The 17,210-nt window shown below is 38.1% G+C and overlaps 4 protein-coding genes across 4 annotated transcripts; 1 reads left to right on the top strand and 3 right to left on the bottom strand.

Moving 5' to 3' along the window:
• Positions 1–616: 616 nt before the first annotated feature.
• Positions 617–5,491, bottom strand: LOC110767279 (S-adenosyl-L-methionine-dependent methyltransferases superfamily protein). The gene is made up of 8 exons (XM_021970783.2): positions 3,798–5,491; positions 3,541–3,690; positions 2,876–3,146; positions 2,671–2,763; positions 2,008–2,182; positions 1,562–1,804; positions 1,266–1,460; positions 617–1,110 (listed from the first exon to the last, which is right to left on the bottom strand). The coding sequence occupies exons 1-8, from the start codon at positions 4,620–4,622 to the stop codon at positions 912–914; spliced, it is 2,151 nt and encodes a 716-aa protein (XP_021826475.1). The 5' UTR covers positions 4,623–5,491; the 3' UTR covers positions 617–911.
• Positions 5,492–6,000: 509 nt separating this feature from the next.
• Positions 6,001–10,136, bottom strand: LOC110767139 (methyltransferase, putative (DUF21)). Its single transcript, XM_021970593.2, has 12 exons — positions 9,646–10,136; positions 9,079–9,155; positions 8,914–8,997; positions 8,703–8,816; positions 8,482–8,568; positions 8,149–8,288; positions 7,968–8,055; positions 7,769–7,842; positions 7,406–7,596; positions 6,956–7,179; positions 6,742–6,788; positions 6,001–6,494 (listed from the first exon to the last, which is right to left on the bottom strand). Exons 1-12 carry the CDS (start codon positions 9,821–9,823, stop codon positions 6,263–6,265), a joined length of 1,536 nt encoding a protein of 511 aa, XP_021826285.1. The 5' UTR covers positions 9,824–10,136; the 3' UTR covers positions 6,001–6,262.
• Positions 10,137–11,712: 1,576 nt separating this feature from the next.
• On the top strand, positions 11,713–13,806 carry LOC110767148 (Leucine carboxyl methyltransferase). Its single transcript, XM_021970604.2, has 2 exons — positions 11,713–12,417; positions 12,875–13,806. The coding sequence occupies exons 1-2, from the start codon at positions 11,955–11,957 to the stop codon at positions 13,501–13,503; spliced, it is 1,092 nt and encodes a 363-aa protein (XP_021826296.1). The 5' UTR covers positions 11,713–11,954; the 3' UTR covers positions 13,504–13,806.
• LOC110767156 (plasma membrane fusion protein) lies at positions 12,895–16,473 on the bottom strand. The gene is made up of 7 exons (XM_088247067.1): positions 16,165–16,473; positions 15,976–16,083; positions 15,745–15,875; positions 15,031–15,131; positions 14,676–14,735; positions 14,382–14,473; positions 12,895–13,622 (listed from the first exon to the last, which is right to left on the bottom strand). Exons 1-6 carry the CDS (start codon positions 16,394–16,396, stop codon positions 14,389–14,391), a joined length of 717 nt encoding a protein of 238 aa, XP_088103193.1. The 5' UTR covers positions 16,397–16,473; the 3' UTR covers positions 12,895–13,622; positions 14,382–14,388.
• Positions 16,474–17,210: the final 737 nt, after the last annotated feature.

Here is a 17,210-nt window from a genome sequence, read left to right as displayed (position 1 = left end):
ATTCAAGGACAAGTTAGTATTCCTGTCAATTTCTTTGACAGTGCAAGGGGCAATTTCATCAACCCAAAATCCTTGAGCATAAAAACTCGTCTGAAACTCCCATAATTTCATATTAGGGCTTGAAATTGGTCATATGGGTTTAGGGTTCTTCAAAAATTGGGATTAGTGGTTGAATTTGGAGTTTCAGACAAGCTTTTACTCTCAGGGGTTTAGGGATGACGAAATTGCCCCTTATATCGTTAAAGAAATTGACAAGAATACTAACATGTCCTTGAATTGCTACAAATACGAAACTACAATGGCAAAATTGACAAAATTGAAATTACAGGGTCAAAAGTGGTTGAAGTACCAAACTACAGGGACCAAAAGTGACTTTTGGCCATTTCGAAGAGATGCTGGATTGCGGGAATCATTTTCTGATTATGTGGGAATCAGTACCAACAACATTTTTAACAAAAAGTTTACCAAACGTCAAACTGCTTTATCTCATAGTTGATTTCTCTCACAGCAAATCTAACAACGATTATTTTCAGCATAGCAATGCCAAACTGTTTTTCTTTCGTATAGCTTCTCCTCTCTTTTTGACTAAAAGAAAATTATTCATTAGATTAGGATCTCATTACGGAAAACATATAAATCTATACAGAGAAAAAACCATCACTGAAAATGGTTACAAAAACGTAAATAATGTCATCTCCTGTGAAGAACTCATTCACACTCAGCCTCATCCTCTACACAAAGTGCAAGAACCCACAAAATCTAACAAGTGGTGTGTATCAAAATTAATGTCTGTGTTTACAATAACCACCGGTTGCAGGTTTGTATATTTCGCTGGAAAAATGAAGCATCCGGCAGTAAGCATGGCTTTGCCGGCTTTCATAGTGTTATGACTTAGGCTCTGCGGTATCAGTTTAAGGCCGCCACATGGTTTTCTGTGCGCATAATATGCCCTCCTTTCCCTGAGCATAAGTCATCCGGATCTCCCAATGCAAACTCTTCAATATGCCCTCCAAGGGTTCCAGTATCTCAACTTTCTCACGTATAATTGTCCAGCCTCCAGGCCGTAACAAGCGATCCATCTCAACAACAATCGATACCGGCTGCTTACACCTACAGATAGTAGTATTCAAGATGTAAAGGATATAGGCCTAACTGAAAAACTAGCTGCAGCTATCTTCCAAATTCAACTTGTTGGTTGTTATGACGGAATGTATTAGTTGCATAAGCAAGATGAAAGAACTCTAAGTGGAGAAGTCGACTCTCACCGGTTCTTAAGCCGTGAAAACAGATGATCGACATGCAAAAGGTCGTATGATCGGGGATAAGTACCAAAAGACTCACACCAGTCATGGTAGGTGCCAACAAGCCCGCGTTCAAATATGAAAGGAAGTGTATCAGGTGTATGGACAGGGACCACATTCATCACCCACACCTTTTGTTGCGAGAGGGCTGCAGCAAATCTGCATACAGAACATTACAATTTTATTCAATGACCAAGTTTGATGTACTTTTTATGGAAACGAGAGGAAAAGACACCGTTTAGTTGTTTTTCTTTACATACCCTCCATAGATGGCTTTCATGTCCATCACATTTCGAATATTTGACCAGTCAATACCCAGTCCAGTGAGATAGGATTTTTCAACAATGGCTTTCCAGTGCTTGGTGTCTGCAACCAACTTATCTTTATCACTCAACCAGTCGGGATACCTTTCAAGCCTCTTGGGCCATTCCTCTGGCCACTCTGTCCCGTGCTGTTCAATAGCAGATGGAATGGCGTGCAAGCAAGTCTTCACAGGAACATACCTGTTAAGGAGCACATAAGGTTAAGTGTGCCTTCTATATACAACAATTGCTTTCCAAATCAAATAAATTGAAAAGTAGTCTTCCATGCAAAAACAATGAACGTATTAATTCCATATACCAAATTAACGAACCCAAAGTGAATACGGACATAATGTTAAAAACCACGAAAATGAATATTGTAAAGCAAGTTCGTTTAAGCTTACCATGCAGCATCTGGGTTGTCATTTTCCTTGCATAAAGGTGGATATTTCTTCCTCCTCAACTCATATATATCATTTGAGTCCGGTTTCTGGTATATTTTGACACCCACATCACTGACTTCGTCAGTTTTATGTGCCAAAATATTCCAACAGATAGATGCTGCCAATTTACTCATGACTGGAAAATTTAAAAAAATGCTGCATGTTATTCAATATCAAAGAGCCTAAGAAACCTTGTTAGACAGCAAGTGTAAATACTAGTCTCGGGTTAACTTCATATGAACGACACTAGAAAAGTGTAAACAAATTAATAGAGGATCTGAGTCTATAAAGGCTTCAAAGCTATCTTACAATACAATGCATAGATCTGCACATAACTTCAGAGTAACTAGAGACAGGTGTTCCAGTCAATCCGTACAAGTGGACCATAACCTTGGAATAAAACAAGTTGCAGTTCCATAGAAATGAAACTTTCAATTTTTCAGCACAGGTGCATTCAGGGTAAAAATATATGAATACCGGCAAGCAAACAGATCTAGATGCACTAACTAAGGAAATCACTCCTCGCAAGAATAGTATAAACAGTAAGATTTTCCAAGCAAACAGTCTACCGTTCCAGCTTTCAAGCATATCAAAAAAGTAAATAAATAGTAGCATAGGGCAAACCTTCTTCATCCTCAAAGCTGTCATGTTTAGTTGACAAGACAAAGTATCCACCAGGCCTTAAAATCCTATTCATTTCTAGAAGATGCTTACCCCCTGCAAATGAAAGAATACCACACGAATGTAACTTGAAGTAGGATTCGAAAATTTAAGAAAAGATTTAAACAAAAATTGAAAGGCAGGGACAAAAAAAGGGGTAAACTCAAACCATTTGAATGCCAAGGTATGGTGCACCCTCCACAGTGAATAGCATCAAAAACACCACTAGGAAAAGGTAGCCTTCTATTTCCAAAAGGGCTAACTAAAGCAGGAAAACCACGCTCAATGGCAACTTGAGCTAGGTCAACTAGGTCATCTTTCAAGCCCAATGCCAATGATAAGACATCCTTATCAAGGAGAGAAGCCCCAAAGGCAGAATCTGTACAACCAATATCCAGCACTACACGGATATTCTTTCCCCATTCGATGTCTGGTACCATCTATCAAATGAAATGAAATTCAAACTGCTATTTATGGTAGGACTGACAGCATTAAATTACTATTAGGAGATAAAAAGCATATATATGCACATCAGTATATGTGTATGGTGGAGTTTAACTTCTATCTATAAATAGCCGCTGCGTTCAAAAATTCCCATCTCTCACAATACTAGGATGCAAGAAAATTGTAGACAGAAAGCAATTAGACTCCTTATTCTAGAAATATAAGATTTTCAAAGGTGCTATTTCATATATAAAAACAGATGTCTGTAAGAGAAATTGTCTATCTACCTAAACAATCCTGTCCAATTTATATCATTTTATTTCAGGTTGGAATAAAAGAAGCATCATAAAGATAGCACAACTCAAATTCACGACAACGAAGAAAGTTCACCTCTTCAATGGACTCAAGATAGTGAAGAATTCCACCCCTTAATTCAGACTGGTTTTGAGGAAAAGTAAGATATTCTCCAGACTCCATCACCCAACTATGTTCCTTGATGAATGCAGCAAGTTTTGGATGTTGCACATTCTTATACAATATCTGCAAAACATGAGAAGTTACAAAAAGAAAATATCAGAAAATATTTTTAACTCTCAATGCACTACAATAGAACAAGAGAAAAACATATCGAAACCCCAAGCATATACCTGTACTTTGCTATCAGGCCAGGGGACTGGACGACCATAACCATCACGGGGAAGAGGTACAAGACACATTGGTTCTGTTCTCGGGCAACTCCTCTCTGTATGCCTATATTGCAGCCTTCCAGTGGTAATTTCCATGTCAATACAAGGAATGTAATTATGCTTGCTCCTTGTGCTACATAATTTCCAATGATAATGTGCTTTGGGATCAAACAATGGACCCTTAATCTTATATCTCTTCTTCCCCCTTTCTTCCGATTCACCACCGTCATCTTCCAGCTTCTCCTCAGATTCCTGATCCAGTGACACAATCAAAGCACCTTCCCCTCCTGTTTCCTCCCCATTTACTTCACCTTCATCATTCAAAGCTTCTTCCTTTCCATCCACTACTTCTCGTTCTTCATCTTCATCTTCTTTTTCCTTCTCTGAATCTTCACTCTCAGATTCCTCAGACCCATGTTTTTCCTTCGACACCTTCTCTGGTAACTTTTTCTTACCTTTCTCTTTTTTCACATTTGCTACTTCTTTCTGGTCCTTCTTCTCAGATTTATGCTCATGGGCAGACAAAGTCACAGACCCATTGAACTTTTTCTCATCCTCACCCTTAATAGAAGATTGTGCAGCAGGAATGTTTACCCTTGTGTTCCTTGATCCAGGAGGCGCGCCTATGTTGTCAAAGCTTTCTATTCGAGTAGTCACAGAGGAGGAAGAAGAAGAAAACATAGACCAGACGAATATAAAGCAGAGGCCTAAGATGGCCACCGCAGTCATTTTTATACAGAACCCACCTGGGCGTTTTACTTGGCGGCCAAACCGAGCTACGGCCATCACTCTAACTAAACAATGAAATCCGAACCCCCAATGAAAAACCCCGCCAAAATGAGACAGAATATCAAATAAGAAAGATAGCAGTATAAAAACTTACTAAAAACGGAAAGTTGACAAAAATCTGGAGCAGGAGGTAAGATAGATCTATGGTGTATTTCTAAAAAAAGAAAAGAAAAGAAAAGCAAGAGAAGCTGAAACTGAAACTGAAACTGAGGGAACCCAAATGGGAAAGTCACTGTCTGGATCAAAGTAGAACAAAAACCACATCAAGATCACCCCTGAAAGAATTTATAATCTGAAGCACATGGATAGATTAGCTTCATTTTGTTTTTTTCTTTCAGGCGAGAAATTAAAGAAGAGCTTCACTTGGGTATATTATCCAAAACACAGAACGCAGGAGAAATTTATCCGTCACCCAGAAAACAAAAAGGAAAATGAAAAGTGAAAGAACGAGTTAACTGAGGAAATAAGCATAATCAAGTATAAAGTAATAAACTTTTGAAAATGTGAAAATCATATATTTATGTCGGAATGACAGAATTATATTGTCTGGCCATTGCTGCTAAAGGTTTGGAGGCTCGAAGTCAAGAGTAGCAAAGAAAGCACGTCACATGTGGAAGAACTCAGATATATTTGCGTTTGGCAGCTAACGCCATCAACGGGAAGAACCAGCTTTACAAGTTTCGGGTTTCTGTCAAGTTTCGCTATGGTGCGTTGTGCTCTAAGATTGCTTCAAAAAATAAAAATAAAAAGTATATTTTTTTGGTATTTTAAGTTTTAGTTGGCAAATTGCAGTTGCCAAATCAATTTTTACTCATAGTTGGAACTTGGATCTTCAATCAATCAAATTCATGGTTCCTTTGGGTTTGAGCAATGGGTATGCTCTCGTCTCGACTGTTTGTTATAGTCGTCAAAAGTCTAGCAAAATAAAGAAAAATTAACTTCTTTTAATTTTTGAAAAGTCGTTTGCTTTCCTTTTTCTTCTTGATATAACTCTCAAAAGATATTTTAAGTAGTTATCAAATTTAGAAATAAATAAATAAAACGGAAATCGTTTACATACCAACTAACGGTAGACTTTGGAATGCTTTGCTTTGTACTATTTATCTTCCTTCCTTGGTCTCACAATCTTCCTCTAGTTTTTCTTCTTTCTTTTTTCCGTTGCTGAAATTAATATAAGATATAATGATTATTATCTTTTGCAGAAAGCAAACACGTGAATATGAAATACGATTTTCGGGAAATTTTTTTTGAAGTTTTATTATCTTTGAAAAAACATGCTTCGATTTGCACCAATTATAGGTCTCCTCTTGGAAGAGAGGGCCTCTTGGATCACAGGCTTGCTGTTAGAACCCTAATCCACTTCCCAAAATGCATAGATCAAAAAAATGTTCCGCGCCTGTCATTAATTACCCTTTTGGTAACACTTCAAGTAGAATTTACATTCAAAAAATAAAAAACAAAGAGAGAGCTGTCTTTAAAGCGGGTTTGATCAAACATGGAGTGGAGTATCTCTTTCTACATAATTAGAGTACCATACTTGTAGGTAGTCTTGGTTAATTTTACGTGAGCTTTTAATTAAAATTTGGCTTTTCTGCATCCAAATTTGACTCGTACGAGGAACAAAACAATGACAAATCTCACCGATCCCTCGACATGTCACCTTCAGAACCTTGATGTGTTGGGGTATGTGAGCTGGTTGGCATGGGACCGATAGTAGTAACCTTAGCAGAGTCTTGATGTTGAGTAGAACCTAAATCTGTAGGCACTGATGATGTTATCGTTGGAGTGGCAGATGACCCTTCTGGGGAAAGTTGGGGTGAATTCAAGTGAAAATCCTTTTCCTGAGATGCATGCATATTGACCTTAATCCTGCATGTCCAAGAATTATTATCATCTTTCTGTCCAAGCTTTGATAGTGTTAACTTCCCAAAGTAGCAGGTATTATCAAAGGGGAATGTGTTCTTCCTTCATTATCCAAGCAGGGAAGTTTCAGCAATTTTGTTGTCCTGCTCTCTAAGCAGAATGATGGACAAACCCATACCATGACAGGGCACCGATGATTTAACAGGAAATGTGTGGTGCTAATATGTGCAGGTGAAAATCACTTAAATCTTACCTGTTGTGGATATTGACATACTCATCCGTTTCATCCAATATCTCTTCCTGGCATAAGGAAAAATTTACAATTTGCATCAACATATGCAACAATTATGAACACAAAAATCCAGTATCCATATAATACTTGCAACTTTAGTAAAATTCTGCAGAAGCAGATTCAGTTACTTAATCCTATAATATATAAATCTAACATGTTCAAACACCACCATTACCTGAAGAAGTTCTTCAATGACATCCTCCATGGTTATTACTCCTACAACCTCTTCATTGTCTGGGAAAACTGGGATAGGAGTATTCTCAATGTCCAGAATACAATGCGAACAACCTCTGTGTCGTTTCTTAAAAGCCGGAGTAGCTGGTGGGCTTTTTTTATTTTGTTGACCTCCGTCACCATTGTCCATTGCTATCTGAGCATTGTTTAAACCCACTTTTCCATCTGGTAATTTCCCAAAAACACAAATTACGTAGTTGAAATGAAAGACATAATAAGAAGTGGCAGTGGTTCAGCCATAAATTATCAGATTAGAGTCATTGGAGAACACATCTCTTGAGGATGTTGAGGAAGAAAGCATGTAAAAGAAGTTGCAGTGATATCGCCATAATTTATCAGGAATACTCCTTGAGGATGTTGAGGGGAAAAAAAATACAACGTATGCACACACCATTCTTCAATGGGGCCTCAGATTGGCCTCCTTGCATCTTACAGTCATCCTTAAACACGGATGTTTCACCCTCTTTGCCATTCTTTAGTGCTTCCTTTCTCCCATTTAGATCCTTATATACAACAGCTATGTGGCTGTGACCCTTCTGAAATTCATTTAGAATATCATACAGAGGTATGTCTTCTGAAACCCTGTGGAACAAATGAAAAGCTCAGTCAAGAATAATTCAACTCTGGCCCAACAAGAAATAATACACGGATGGTGAAATGAACTATCTCAGGTGTGTGAACCCCTCAAAATCACAGGAACTCATGTCTTCTATCAGATGACAAAAGAGAAAAAGATAATGTGGTACTATCATACCGAGGAATTCTTCTCATCATCATTTTTCTCAAAGTAACTGCATCTTCTGGATCAATCATCAAGAGATTCTTAACCTGAACGTAGATGAGATTGAACTGATAAGTTTTCGCACAGCCTCACCTTTTCTTATTTCTCGGTCAGACATGAAGCATCACTTCAACTTTGACAAAAGTATATAATCAAGTCAAAATGACATTACCAGAACAAGTCCAATAATATTTTTGGGATTCCCAGCATAAACTGGAACTCTACTATGACCCTTTGTCATTATTGCATTCAGTGTTTCCCTGGAGAGAGAGAGAGAGAGAGAGCAAGGTTTAGAAGCATGGAAGAATGCATAAGATATGATAGAGAGAACAAACTGGAATCCACAAACCCACAAAGTAAGAGGTGCATCCAGATCAAGGGAAAATGCGCTTGATATGAGAGTCATGGCATCTTTTGCAGTCTTTTCAGTCAACTCAAGTGCCCCAGCGATGATGGTAGTTTCATCATGTGTTAAATCCCCGCCTTTCCCGGCCTAAATAACAAATCATATGCATATCCGATATTTAATCAGAGAACATGGGAAACAGGAGGAATTTCAGAGAGTTAAAACATAGGTCCGAACATAAAATTTCCTAACATATGCCACTAGACTACTAGTATAGTTCCTAACAATATAGTGCCTAAAGTGAACTTGCTACAAGCCAGAGCTTAGTTGAGTTATATACCTCATTACCATGAAAATCCACAAAAGTCTTTAGCTCTGCTCTCCTTAAAAGGGCGGCATGCCCCTTACCTAACATCCAATCCAGAACCTGCTGACAGAACATATTTAGAATAGAGAAAATAACATGATAGGCTAGAATATATTCAGCTAAGCTGCATAACACAACTTAACATACATTTAGAGTTGTGGTAATCATTACGTGAGTTCACATATTAAGATCACCTTACTAATTGGATAAGAAATTGGGAGGAAAAGAATAAGAAGAACGCGCACAAACGGGGCCATTGTTGCCCCAACTGTCAATCCATAGCGAGTACAGACTGCTTGTGGCAATATCTGAAGTAATGTGTACAAAGAAATAGAAGTGAATATCTTTTGTATGTATATAACTTCTCAAATTAATCATTCGTAATAAGCTATTATAACAACCCACCTCCCCAAACACGAGGATGAGAGTGACTGATATCACAATGGCTGCCAAAGGGGGCACAAGACTGTCCAAGAATATAGGAAGAGCCTAATATCAAAAGAACCGTTCATTGATTAGTAAGAAAACAGAACTGAATGCCAATATAAAGACACAAAATCACATAGTTACCTCCATCGCCAAGGCGTTGCCAATTAAAAGTGTACAAAGTAGCAGATGCTGATTCTTTACCACTGGATAAATCTTAGCTGCCAAAATCAGACTAGTTTTAGACCTCTAAACATAAACTAGTTTTTGCAGATTCATACAGTCATCTATTGGTTCGACTTGGTCTACAATCAACTCAGTCATCTAGTACTTTTGCCTAGTGTCCGACATCTTGAAAAACCAATTATATCATTTTCAATCCACAAACCGTTCTTAAAGCCAGGCAAAACTGCTGAACAAGCTACATCTGTTACTTGATCATTTACACCGTCCAACTAAAACCTCCACAGAACCACAATAAGCCCAACTGAGCCAATTGCAGCGAATATTAACACCAACTATCCTTTGAATGGATTCAATAGAGAAATAGTCGTCATCACCGATTAGCTCAGAACCCAGATGATCATAGAAGGCCCAGAGTAACAAGTATTAAAATGCGAAATTCTATGAGTTACTTCGTCTTAAAACTTGAGAGATGAGCTCGAAAAGGCAAGCAAAAAACAATGAAATTAAGAGTGAGTATGAGTTTACCGGCGTGCTTGCGATCCTGAGGACGACCGGACTTCATGAGGACCTCGAGGTCGACGAGGCCGAGAGACATGAGGCCCAGCGTCAGCCCAGCCATCATTCCGGCAAAGCACACCAGCCCTATGATGATAAGCACATACAGCCAGAACTTCGTCCCACAACAGGTCACCTCCGCAGCCATCTCTGTTGCTCGCTCGTTGGGTTGCTGGAGACTGTAGACCGAAGACCGAAATTTGTAGCGGTGCGTGTGGGTTTTGTCTCTCAGTACCACATGATTGTCTCTTGGATAACTATTTTGCCGGTTCCTTTCCCTCGATTTTATCACGACCCATTTTGACCACTTGTCTTCTTTTTTTCACCAGCGCGGTAGTTGAGAATGGAAGAGTCTTGCTGCTGTGTGACCCACTTGGGCCTGTCATTTGTGATTTTACACGATACGCTTACGTGACGTCTGCATTGAGCGATGATAATTTAATTCGGGAATAATAATAACCTCGTCAGCCGTGGATTCGAATATGTTAGGTATCTTTGCAGATAAGTAACGGTCCTCTCTATGCCACGACTGCCTCCCATTTCCGGCCATTTTTACTTCTATGCGCCAATGCCTCGCTGCCTGTGGACCCAGCCATTTGTCACTTTACTCATCCTGGCCCTACTAAAAGACAAAATACAACCAGAAAGCAAATCAAAATAATATTTTTTCTAGTTATGTTGTCCTAACCATTTTTTTCGTAAATTCTATTAAAAATACTAAAAACTCTATCTTAAAAAAAAAGGGCGCCAAACCTACTTTTCGTTTTCCCCGCAGATGTTCTCAATTTTGTTAAAACAAGTTTGAGACCTTTGACTTTGAGCATTTTTAGAGTACAACTACACTTACTACATTTTTATCTCACATTTTCATATCATCTTATGTGACAAATGAAGTGGACAACCGCATCAATTAAAAAGTGTCAATAAATCACTAAAGAAAAAAAAATATTTAATTTAATTTAATTGATGTGTTGTTCACTTCATCTGCCACATAAGGTGGTATAAGAATGTGGTATACAAATGTGATAATAGTAGCATTATTCCTTCACTTTTACAGTTGGATTTACCCGACTATAAAACAAATGTATGTCGCTCTCATGTAATAAGGCTCTCGATTTCACTGTATGGTCCCCAAGCACCTTGATAATAAAATAACTCTAACGTTGACTAAAATAAAAATTACATAGAATTCTAAAATGACAGAATTTAGATTTCTATCACTCGAATTTCTGACAATTGAATATTTCAATATTTGGATTTATGCATGTCAAATTTTGTAAATGACATAATTTTATAAATGTTACTATGAAAATTGTGAAATGACGTCTATTTTGATGAAAATTAAACTAGGAAATTTGATGCCCCAATTTTCACGATTTTTTCCATGCGTCATTTAATAAATTCCGTACTTAAGTTGCCAACAAGAGAATTGTCAATTTCTCCTATTAAATTCTCGACTTTTAACTAAATTCCGAATTATTTTCCCTCATCCAAATGGAGGGTCATGGCTTTTCATTAATAGGTTCATTCTAGCATGACATAATAAACAAAAATCCTTAGAGTCTATTTGGAGAGAAACCCAAAACTAGCCACTTGTTGTCATTGTCATTTTCTAGTTTTGGGTTTTTCTCCCCAAATAGGCTCTATATGCGGTTTATTTATTTATTATGTCATGTTAAAATGAGCTTATTTCTAATAATCTAGAGAAATTAACCAGCACGGCTGAAGATCTTTTGCTAACTATTGATGAGTGTGGTGCAAATTTGCAATCGCAGCGACCCAATTAGCCAATCAATTGCGGGGATTTGTTTGGAACCGCGAATAGCCTCACGCCAATTTGCCCTTGGTGCAACGCAAAGTAAAAGTTGTACCACCAAGAGCTCCAAGTATGATGCCTTCTTGTCGTATGCGAAAAAACCAAACAAACAAACGAGTACTTGTTATATGAGCACGTACTGGTGCTTCCTTTATTAGCCATCTAATATTAGTTTCCTGGGAGCCACTCGCATCAGATAATGTCTTTTTCTGTGGAGCTCTTCCTCGTCAGTCGTCAATTATCAATAAAAAGTACTTAGCCTACTAGTAATAAGCGTATACAGCGTGAATTGTGGTAGTCGTGGACTACATTGCTACCTCCCTTTTTCATCCAGGAAAAAATCTTCATAAAAAAAAAACTGGATGCGACTTATAACCCATTCTCCTCAAACCCTTGGTTTTTGTGTGTGGCTCTCTTTTCTTATCCCTTATATCACCTGCAACCTTTGATCCCTACACATAGCATGCCATATGTTCTTCATTCCTTTCTATTAGTTTCTAAGTTTCCCTGCACTCTAAAGACCTTTCCTTGCAATCTAAAGACCATGTCAAGTCAAGAAAATGGCTCTTCTGAACACCCAACATGGCCGGAGTTCAAGCTTCCTGACTTGTTGTCTACGCACACCGTTCGACAAGTCCATGCAACAATTGAGAATGAATGGGATCCCCTTCAGCTGTCTGCATGCCAAACTGCAGCCGGTAGAGCCTTGTGGAAGCATGTGATTCATGATCCCCTGGCAGACATACTTGCTGGAGAGACGTACCTAAAAAATTTTCATGAGAAGATAAAGAAAGACTGTGTCAACAAAGCACGAGAAATCTCTGGAGTCATTCTTGCAGTTCGAACCCTCTGGTTTGATTCAAAACTTGAAGCAGCACTTCATTCCTTCAATGACAGAGAAGCACAAGTAGTTCTTCTTGGGGCAGGTTGGTAACTACTCTACCACAAGTTTTTTTTGTTAACAGCATTTATTGAACCAATGCGGCATGCATCAAGGTGAACTTCGTGCCTACGATGCATGATGTTGGGGCATTTTTTGCTGTAAAGTAGATTTCAAAGCATATGAGTTCTGGGTACTAGAAAATCCCCACACTGTATTAGTTGTTCATTTACATTGCTTTATCACAATCTACTGGGAGAATCCTTGTAGAGCTGTGACCATTTCTAGTAAAACTGATCCCCTTATGCAGGTCAGGATTTATTGGTCATTTATGCGTGCTAGCTTTAGGAAACCAGGACAAACTTTTGGACCATGCATTGAGATACTAATTGTAGTGAATATTGAATTATTAATAGCATGTATATGGAACGTAAATTTCTCAAATCTCACGTGTATAGAAAGTAAAAATTCAGCCAAAATGAAATATGCACTTCTTTTTGTAGGAATGGATGCAAGGGCTTACCGATTGAGTTGCTTGAAGGAAAGCAATGTGTTTGAAGTTGATTTTCCTGAAGTCCTGCAAATTAAAGCCACTCTTCTGCAAGCAGCGATGGATTCTACAAACGATCACCAGTATCTAAAGATAACAGCAAAATCCATAACCAGAGTGGCGGCTGATATCAGAAGCAATGACTGGCTCGAAAAACTTCAAATATCAGGGTTTGTGCCAGAGAAGAACACAGTGTGGGTTCTGGAAGGCATCCTCTACTACCTATCCCACTCTGAGGCCACACAAGTACTTGAAATCATAGCAGACAAGTGCTCGCTTACTAACACAGTGCTCTTGGCAGATTTTATGAACAAACCATCAACCAGTCTCTCCAGTTCCATCTTCCATTTCTACAGCGATTGGCCTGATCATCTCCTGCCATCTCTTGGCTTTTCTCATGTTAAACTTTCACAAATTGGTGATCCAGATGCTCATTTTGGGCTCATGCACGATCCCTTAAATCTGTTCAACAAGCTCCGCAGCTTGCCTAGGTCAGTATATACCCACCCAGATGATGGAACACCATGTTGTCGCTTGTATTTGGTTGAGGCTTCTGGTTCACCAAAGCAAACTATTCCATAGATGGCCAGCTGATGTTCACTAAATATCTCCAACTAGCTGCGCAGCTTGTCTAGGTCAGTATAAACACAGCCAGATGATGGAACACTTCACAGCCAGTTGGTGTAGCAACATCTGATTACCTATTAGACCACTCCACAGGGACCAACAGGTCATTTATAATTTGATACCACAAGTGTCAACTCAAAATTAAAGCAGCACAGGAGTAGGCATCAATATTTGTAGTACTGTCAAAGGAAAATATATTCCATTGGAATGAGAACTCAAATGAATTTAAGATGTCTGACAATTTCATTAGCAAACAAATATGTACATATTCAGTTGTTCAATTATGTTAGGCAAATTATCAACAATGCTCACCGACAATTGGTAACCTTCAGTATGCAAAGTACACAAATTTATAAGTGTGCATTTTGCTTTATTTCAAGCCAGACATTTAGTTAGTTTGTGGATTCATGTTCACAATTAGATTGAACTGAATGACTAGAATGACTTAAGATGTGACGAAATGTACATTTCTACAGAGCTAATTGCATCCCATTCTGATAACAACGACCAGAATGATATTTCTACAATGAGAAACTGAGACTGCAACACAAAGACTTCGCAACAAAACTAGCATTTACTTCTTTTTTCTTTTTCCTTTTTGGTTGGAGCAGAACTAGCATTTACTTAATTCAATAACGATACTAAATTATAAGGATCTATCTTATAGGAAAAAGAATGCACCAAAATAAGGTCAAAGAACATGACAGAGGAAAAATCAAGACACCGAACAGACAGAGCAAAGAGAGATTTCTGAATCTGGAATAAACATGCATCTGCAGAATTTCAAACATGACGTCCACAAGATAGTTTTCTTCTGCAAGGAAAACAAATACATATTGGTCAAGCTTCAAGGCAGTCCTTAATTCCCTGCTCAAATTTGTCTAGGGATGATATGGTATCCATAAGAGAATCTGCAACCTTCTTTCTGCAGCCCAACAAAAAAATTAGTCAGATAGAATGGTTACTACTACAACTTGGTGCCTATAAACCCAAACAGGTTACTCACAAAATTCCATCTAAGGGTAAAGAGAAAGCTGAAAGTAAATAAACTTCTACATGCAATTCCTATAGCATGTTTTCAAGAAAATTCTCCCTTGCCCATGTTTATCTTGACAAAAGAGACATACCTTTCAGAGGCAAATTGAACGTCAGTCTCATTTACCAGAACATTAAGAGAAGTGAATGATCTGCAGTACAATAAGCAATGGAAAACAGAAACAAAAATGAAAATGTTAGAAATAATACAACAATTCTATAGAGAAACAATAAATTTCGATAACCAGGGTATAAAATTTGATGAAATGAAGAATGCTTTATCCAATAATCTTTTTGCCAGAAAAAAAAAACCAGGGTATGGACAACCAAACATATATGCAGAAAAAAAAACATGTTTTTTTATAGTAATCTTGACCATGAAAATATGTCAGACATAAAATGTACACCAGCCTGGATAATACAGGCAAGGAACACTGGCTTGGCTACCTTATAAGATCATTTAGTATGGATTCAGCTTCCAATTTTACAGGATCCTTATCACCAAGCAACGACGCCGCATTCTTTACAACCAGACGGAATGTGCAAACCTGTGAAGTAAATGAATTTGGACAATAAAGCTATAGCTAATATGAGGTCAATTAGCAAAAGTTCAACAGCTCCATTATCCTACAACAAGATGCTTTCAATGTCATGCAAAATAGTCTTAAAAATTCCTTCAAATTAGCATCAGATGCTGCTTAGCAATGTTCGACAAATCGCTAGGCGGCCGGCGGCAGGCAGGGGCCTAGCGCCTAGAGGAGTAATCGGGGCCTAGGCGGGCGCCTAGGCTTTTCTTTATAAAAAAATTATTTTGTACTACAAAATATAAATTTATACCAAAATCATGCAAAATAAAAGGATATCTAAATTATAAAGTACCATAATTGATATAAAACATAGGGAAAAAGTTAAGCATAAAGAAAATAATAGTACTACAAAGAAAAATACTTGAAATGAGAGGCAGCGTTAGGTAGGTTTTCTTTAAAGTCAGGAAAAAACAAATTATAAAAAATATAAGGCCCGCCGCCTAGGCCGATTTTTCAAACACGTCCTTAGAAGCCTCACCATGAGTACAGTTTTTATCGTATGCACTAATTAGAAATTAAGAGCGGCGTAATCACTCAGATTAAACAAAAATGAGAAGGGAGCGAAATGCCGAACCTCAACCCCTGTATTGGCTTGAAATGCAACAAATGAATTCCTGTCTTCTGGAACGCAATCCCTCGCAGCAGATTTAAATAGTCTCTGAACCTCCTCTATCTCTTCATTTGTACTATTAGAATCGGTAGCCGCTGTCAAAAACTACCAAATTAACACCATGAAAAAATACACTTACATATTTGTATATAGATTTATATATATATTGAGAGAGAGAGAGAGAGAGAGAGAGACTGAGTATTCGATGAGCAGTGAGGAGGCTCTCTCTAGAGGCATCAATTGGGGCCAAGAGGAACCTGGAGGCCTTCTTCTTTTGTTCTCGGAGCCAATCCTTTGGTCCTGCTGCGCAAAGATGGACAAATTAAAGATTCGACAGCAAATGACTAGAAAAGTAAATTAAGAATCAAAATGATGCGTGCTAACAAATGCCGAAGGAGATTCCGAATGCCGGGTCGGGTCGCGAAAGAGAAGGAATTAGAGCGATGAAGGAGAGCAAAGCAACGTCTCTGCGACTGTGTAAGAAGTTTGGAATTTCATGGTTGGAGGAGAAGTTGTGATTTGAAATTGGGGGTTTTGGTTTTGGAGGGAACGATGAAACGGCAGTTACAGTGGATGATGAGGAGCTTGAGATAAGGCGGTGCCCAGCAAGTGCCATAGTTCTTGCGTTTCGGTTCTTACTTTTGCGACGACGTGTGGTGGCGGGGGTGAGTCAGCGCGCTATGCAACTAGACGTTTCGCACTTCTGACGTGGCGGGATACTATTAGCCAGAACAAATTAATTAAAAATAATCCACTTTATTTGTCTTGTAAATGGGCCTCAAGGGGAGTTTTTAAGTTTACTGGGCTAGGAACCTTTAGGCTTAGTTGGTCTTGGGCTTTTCGTCCCCTATGTAAATTTTATAAATAAATACAAAAAATCTTTTTTTAGCTCAATTATTCTCATAAAATGAGATCCTATTATTTTTTTAATTTATAGTAAGAGCCCGTTTGACACTGCTTATTTAGGGTGATAAGTGATTTTTAAAAAATTTTGAGAAGTCCAGCCCGTTTGGTAAACTGTGAGAAAATCACTTATTGTTAAAAATTGCTGTGAGAGAAAGCTATAAAGAAAAGCAGCTAATAAGGTGCTTTCATTTTCTAATTATGCAGGAATCAATTTTGAAGAGGCGTTGGGTTTAATGATTATGTCACAATCATTTTCTAATTATGAGGAAATCAATACCAACAACACTTTTAACAAAAAATTTACCAAATGCCAAACTGCTTTCCTTCATAGCTGATTTCTCTCACAGCAAATCTGACAGCGATTATTTTCACAGCACAGCAATGCCAATAAACAATATTGAGTGTGATAGTGAACGGAATAAATAAATTAATTTAAATTTATAAATAAACAATAATTTTAGGCGTTAGCTGTTGGGCTTGAATTTGTTTGTTTTTTGGGAGAAGGCGTGCACGTTTTCCTTGTT

Source organism: Prunus avium, chromosome 1 (assembly GCF_965620075.1).
Source record: "Prunus avium chromosome 1, drPruAviu1.hap1.1, whole genome shotgun sequence".
Taxonomy (NCBI): domain Eukaryota; kingdom Viridiplantae; phylum Streptophyta; class Magnoliopsida; order Rosales; family Rosaceae; genus Prunus; species Prunus avium.
This window is presented reverse-complemented; position numbering and strand designations above follow the sequence as displayed.

Coding starts and splice junctions, on each gene's coding strand:
- LOC110767279 (XM_021970783.2), bottom strand. CDS start 4,622: ATGGCCGTAGCTCGGTTTGGCCGCCAAGTAAAACGCCCAGGTGGGTTC. Junction 1,461..1,561: donor ATGAAAGCCATCTATGGAGG/GTATGTAAAGAA, acceptor TTCTGTATGCAG/ATTTGCTGCAGCCCTCTCGC. Junction 1,111..1,265: donor TTTTCACGGCTTAAGAACCG/GTGAGAGTCGAC, acceptor TACTATCTGTAG/GTGTAAGCAGCCGGTATCGA.
- LOC110767139 (XM_021970593.2), bottom strand. CDS start 9,823: ATGGCTGCGGAGGTGACCTGTTGTGGGACGAAGTTCTGGCTGTATGTG. Junction 8,056..8,148: donor CTGGATGCACCTCTTACTTT/GTGGGTTTGTGG, acceptor CTCTCTCTCCAG/GGAAACACTGAATGCAATAA. Junction 7,180..7,405: donor TGAGGCCCCATTGAAGAATG/GTGTGTGCATAC, acceptor GGAAATTACCAG/ATGGAAAAGTGGGTTTAAAC.
- LOC110767148 (XM_021970604.2), top strand. CDS start 11,955: ATGCCATATGTTCTTCATTCCTTTCTATTAGTTTCTAAGTTTCCCTGC. Junction 12,418..12,874: donor AGTAGTTCTTCTTGGGGCAG/GTTGGTAACTAC, acceptor TTCTTTTTGTAG/GAATGGATGCAAGGGCTTAC.
- LOC110767156 (XM_088247067.1), bottom strand. CDS start 16,396: ATGGCACTTGCTGGGCACCGCCTTATCTCAAGCTCCTCATCATCCACT. Junction 16,084..16,164: donor CGGAATCTCCTTCGGCATTT/GTTAGCACGCAT, acceptor ATCTTTGCGCAG/CAGGACCAAAGGATTGGCTC. Junction 15,132..15,744: donor AAGCCAATACAGGGGTTGAG/GTTCGGCATTTC, acceptor TTTACTTCACAG/GTTTGCACATTCCGTCTGGT.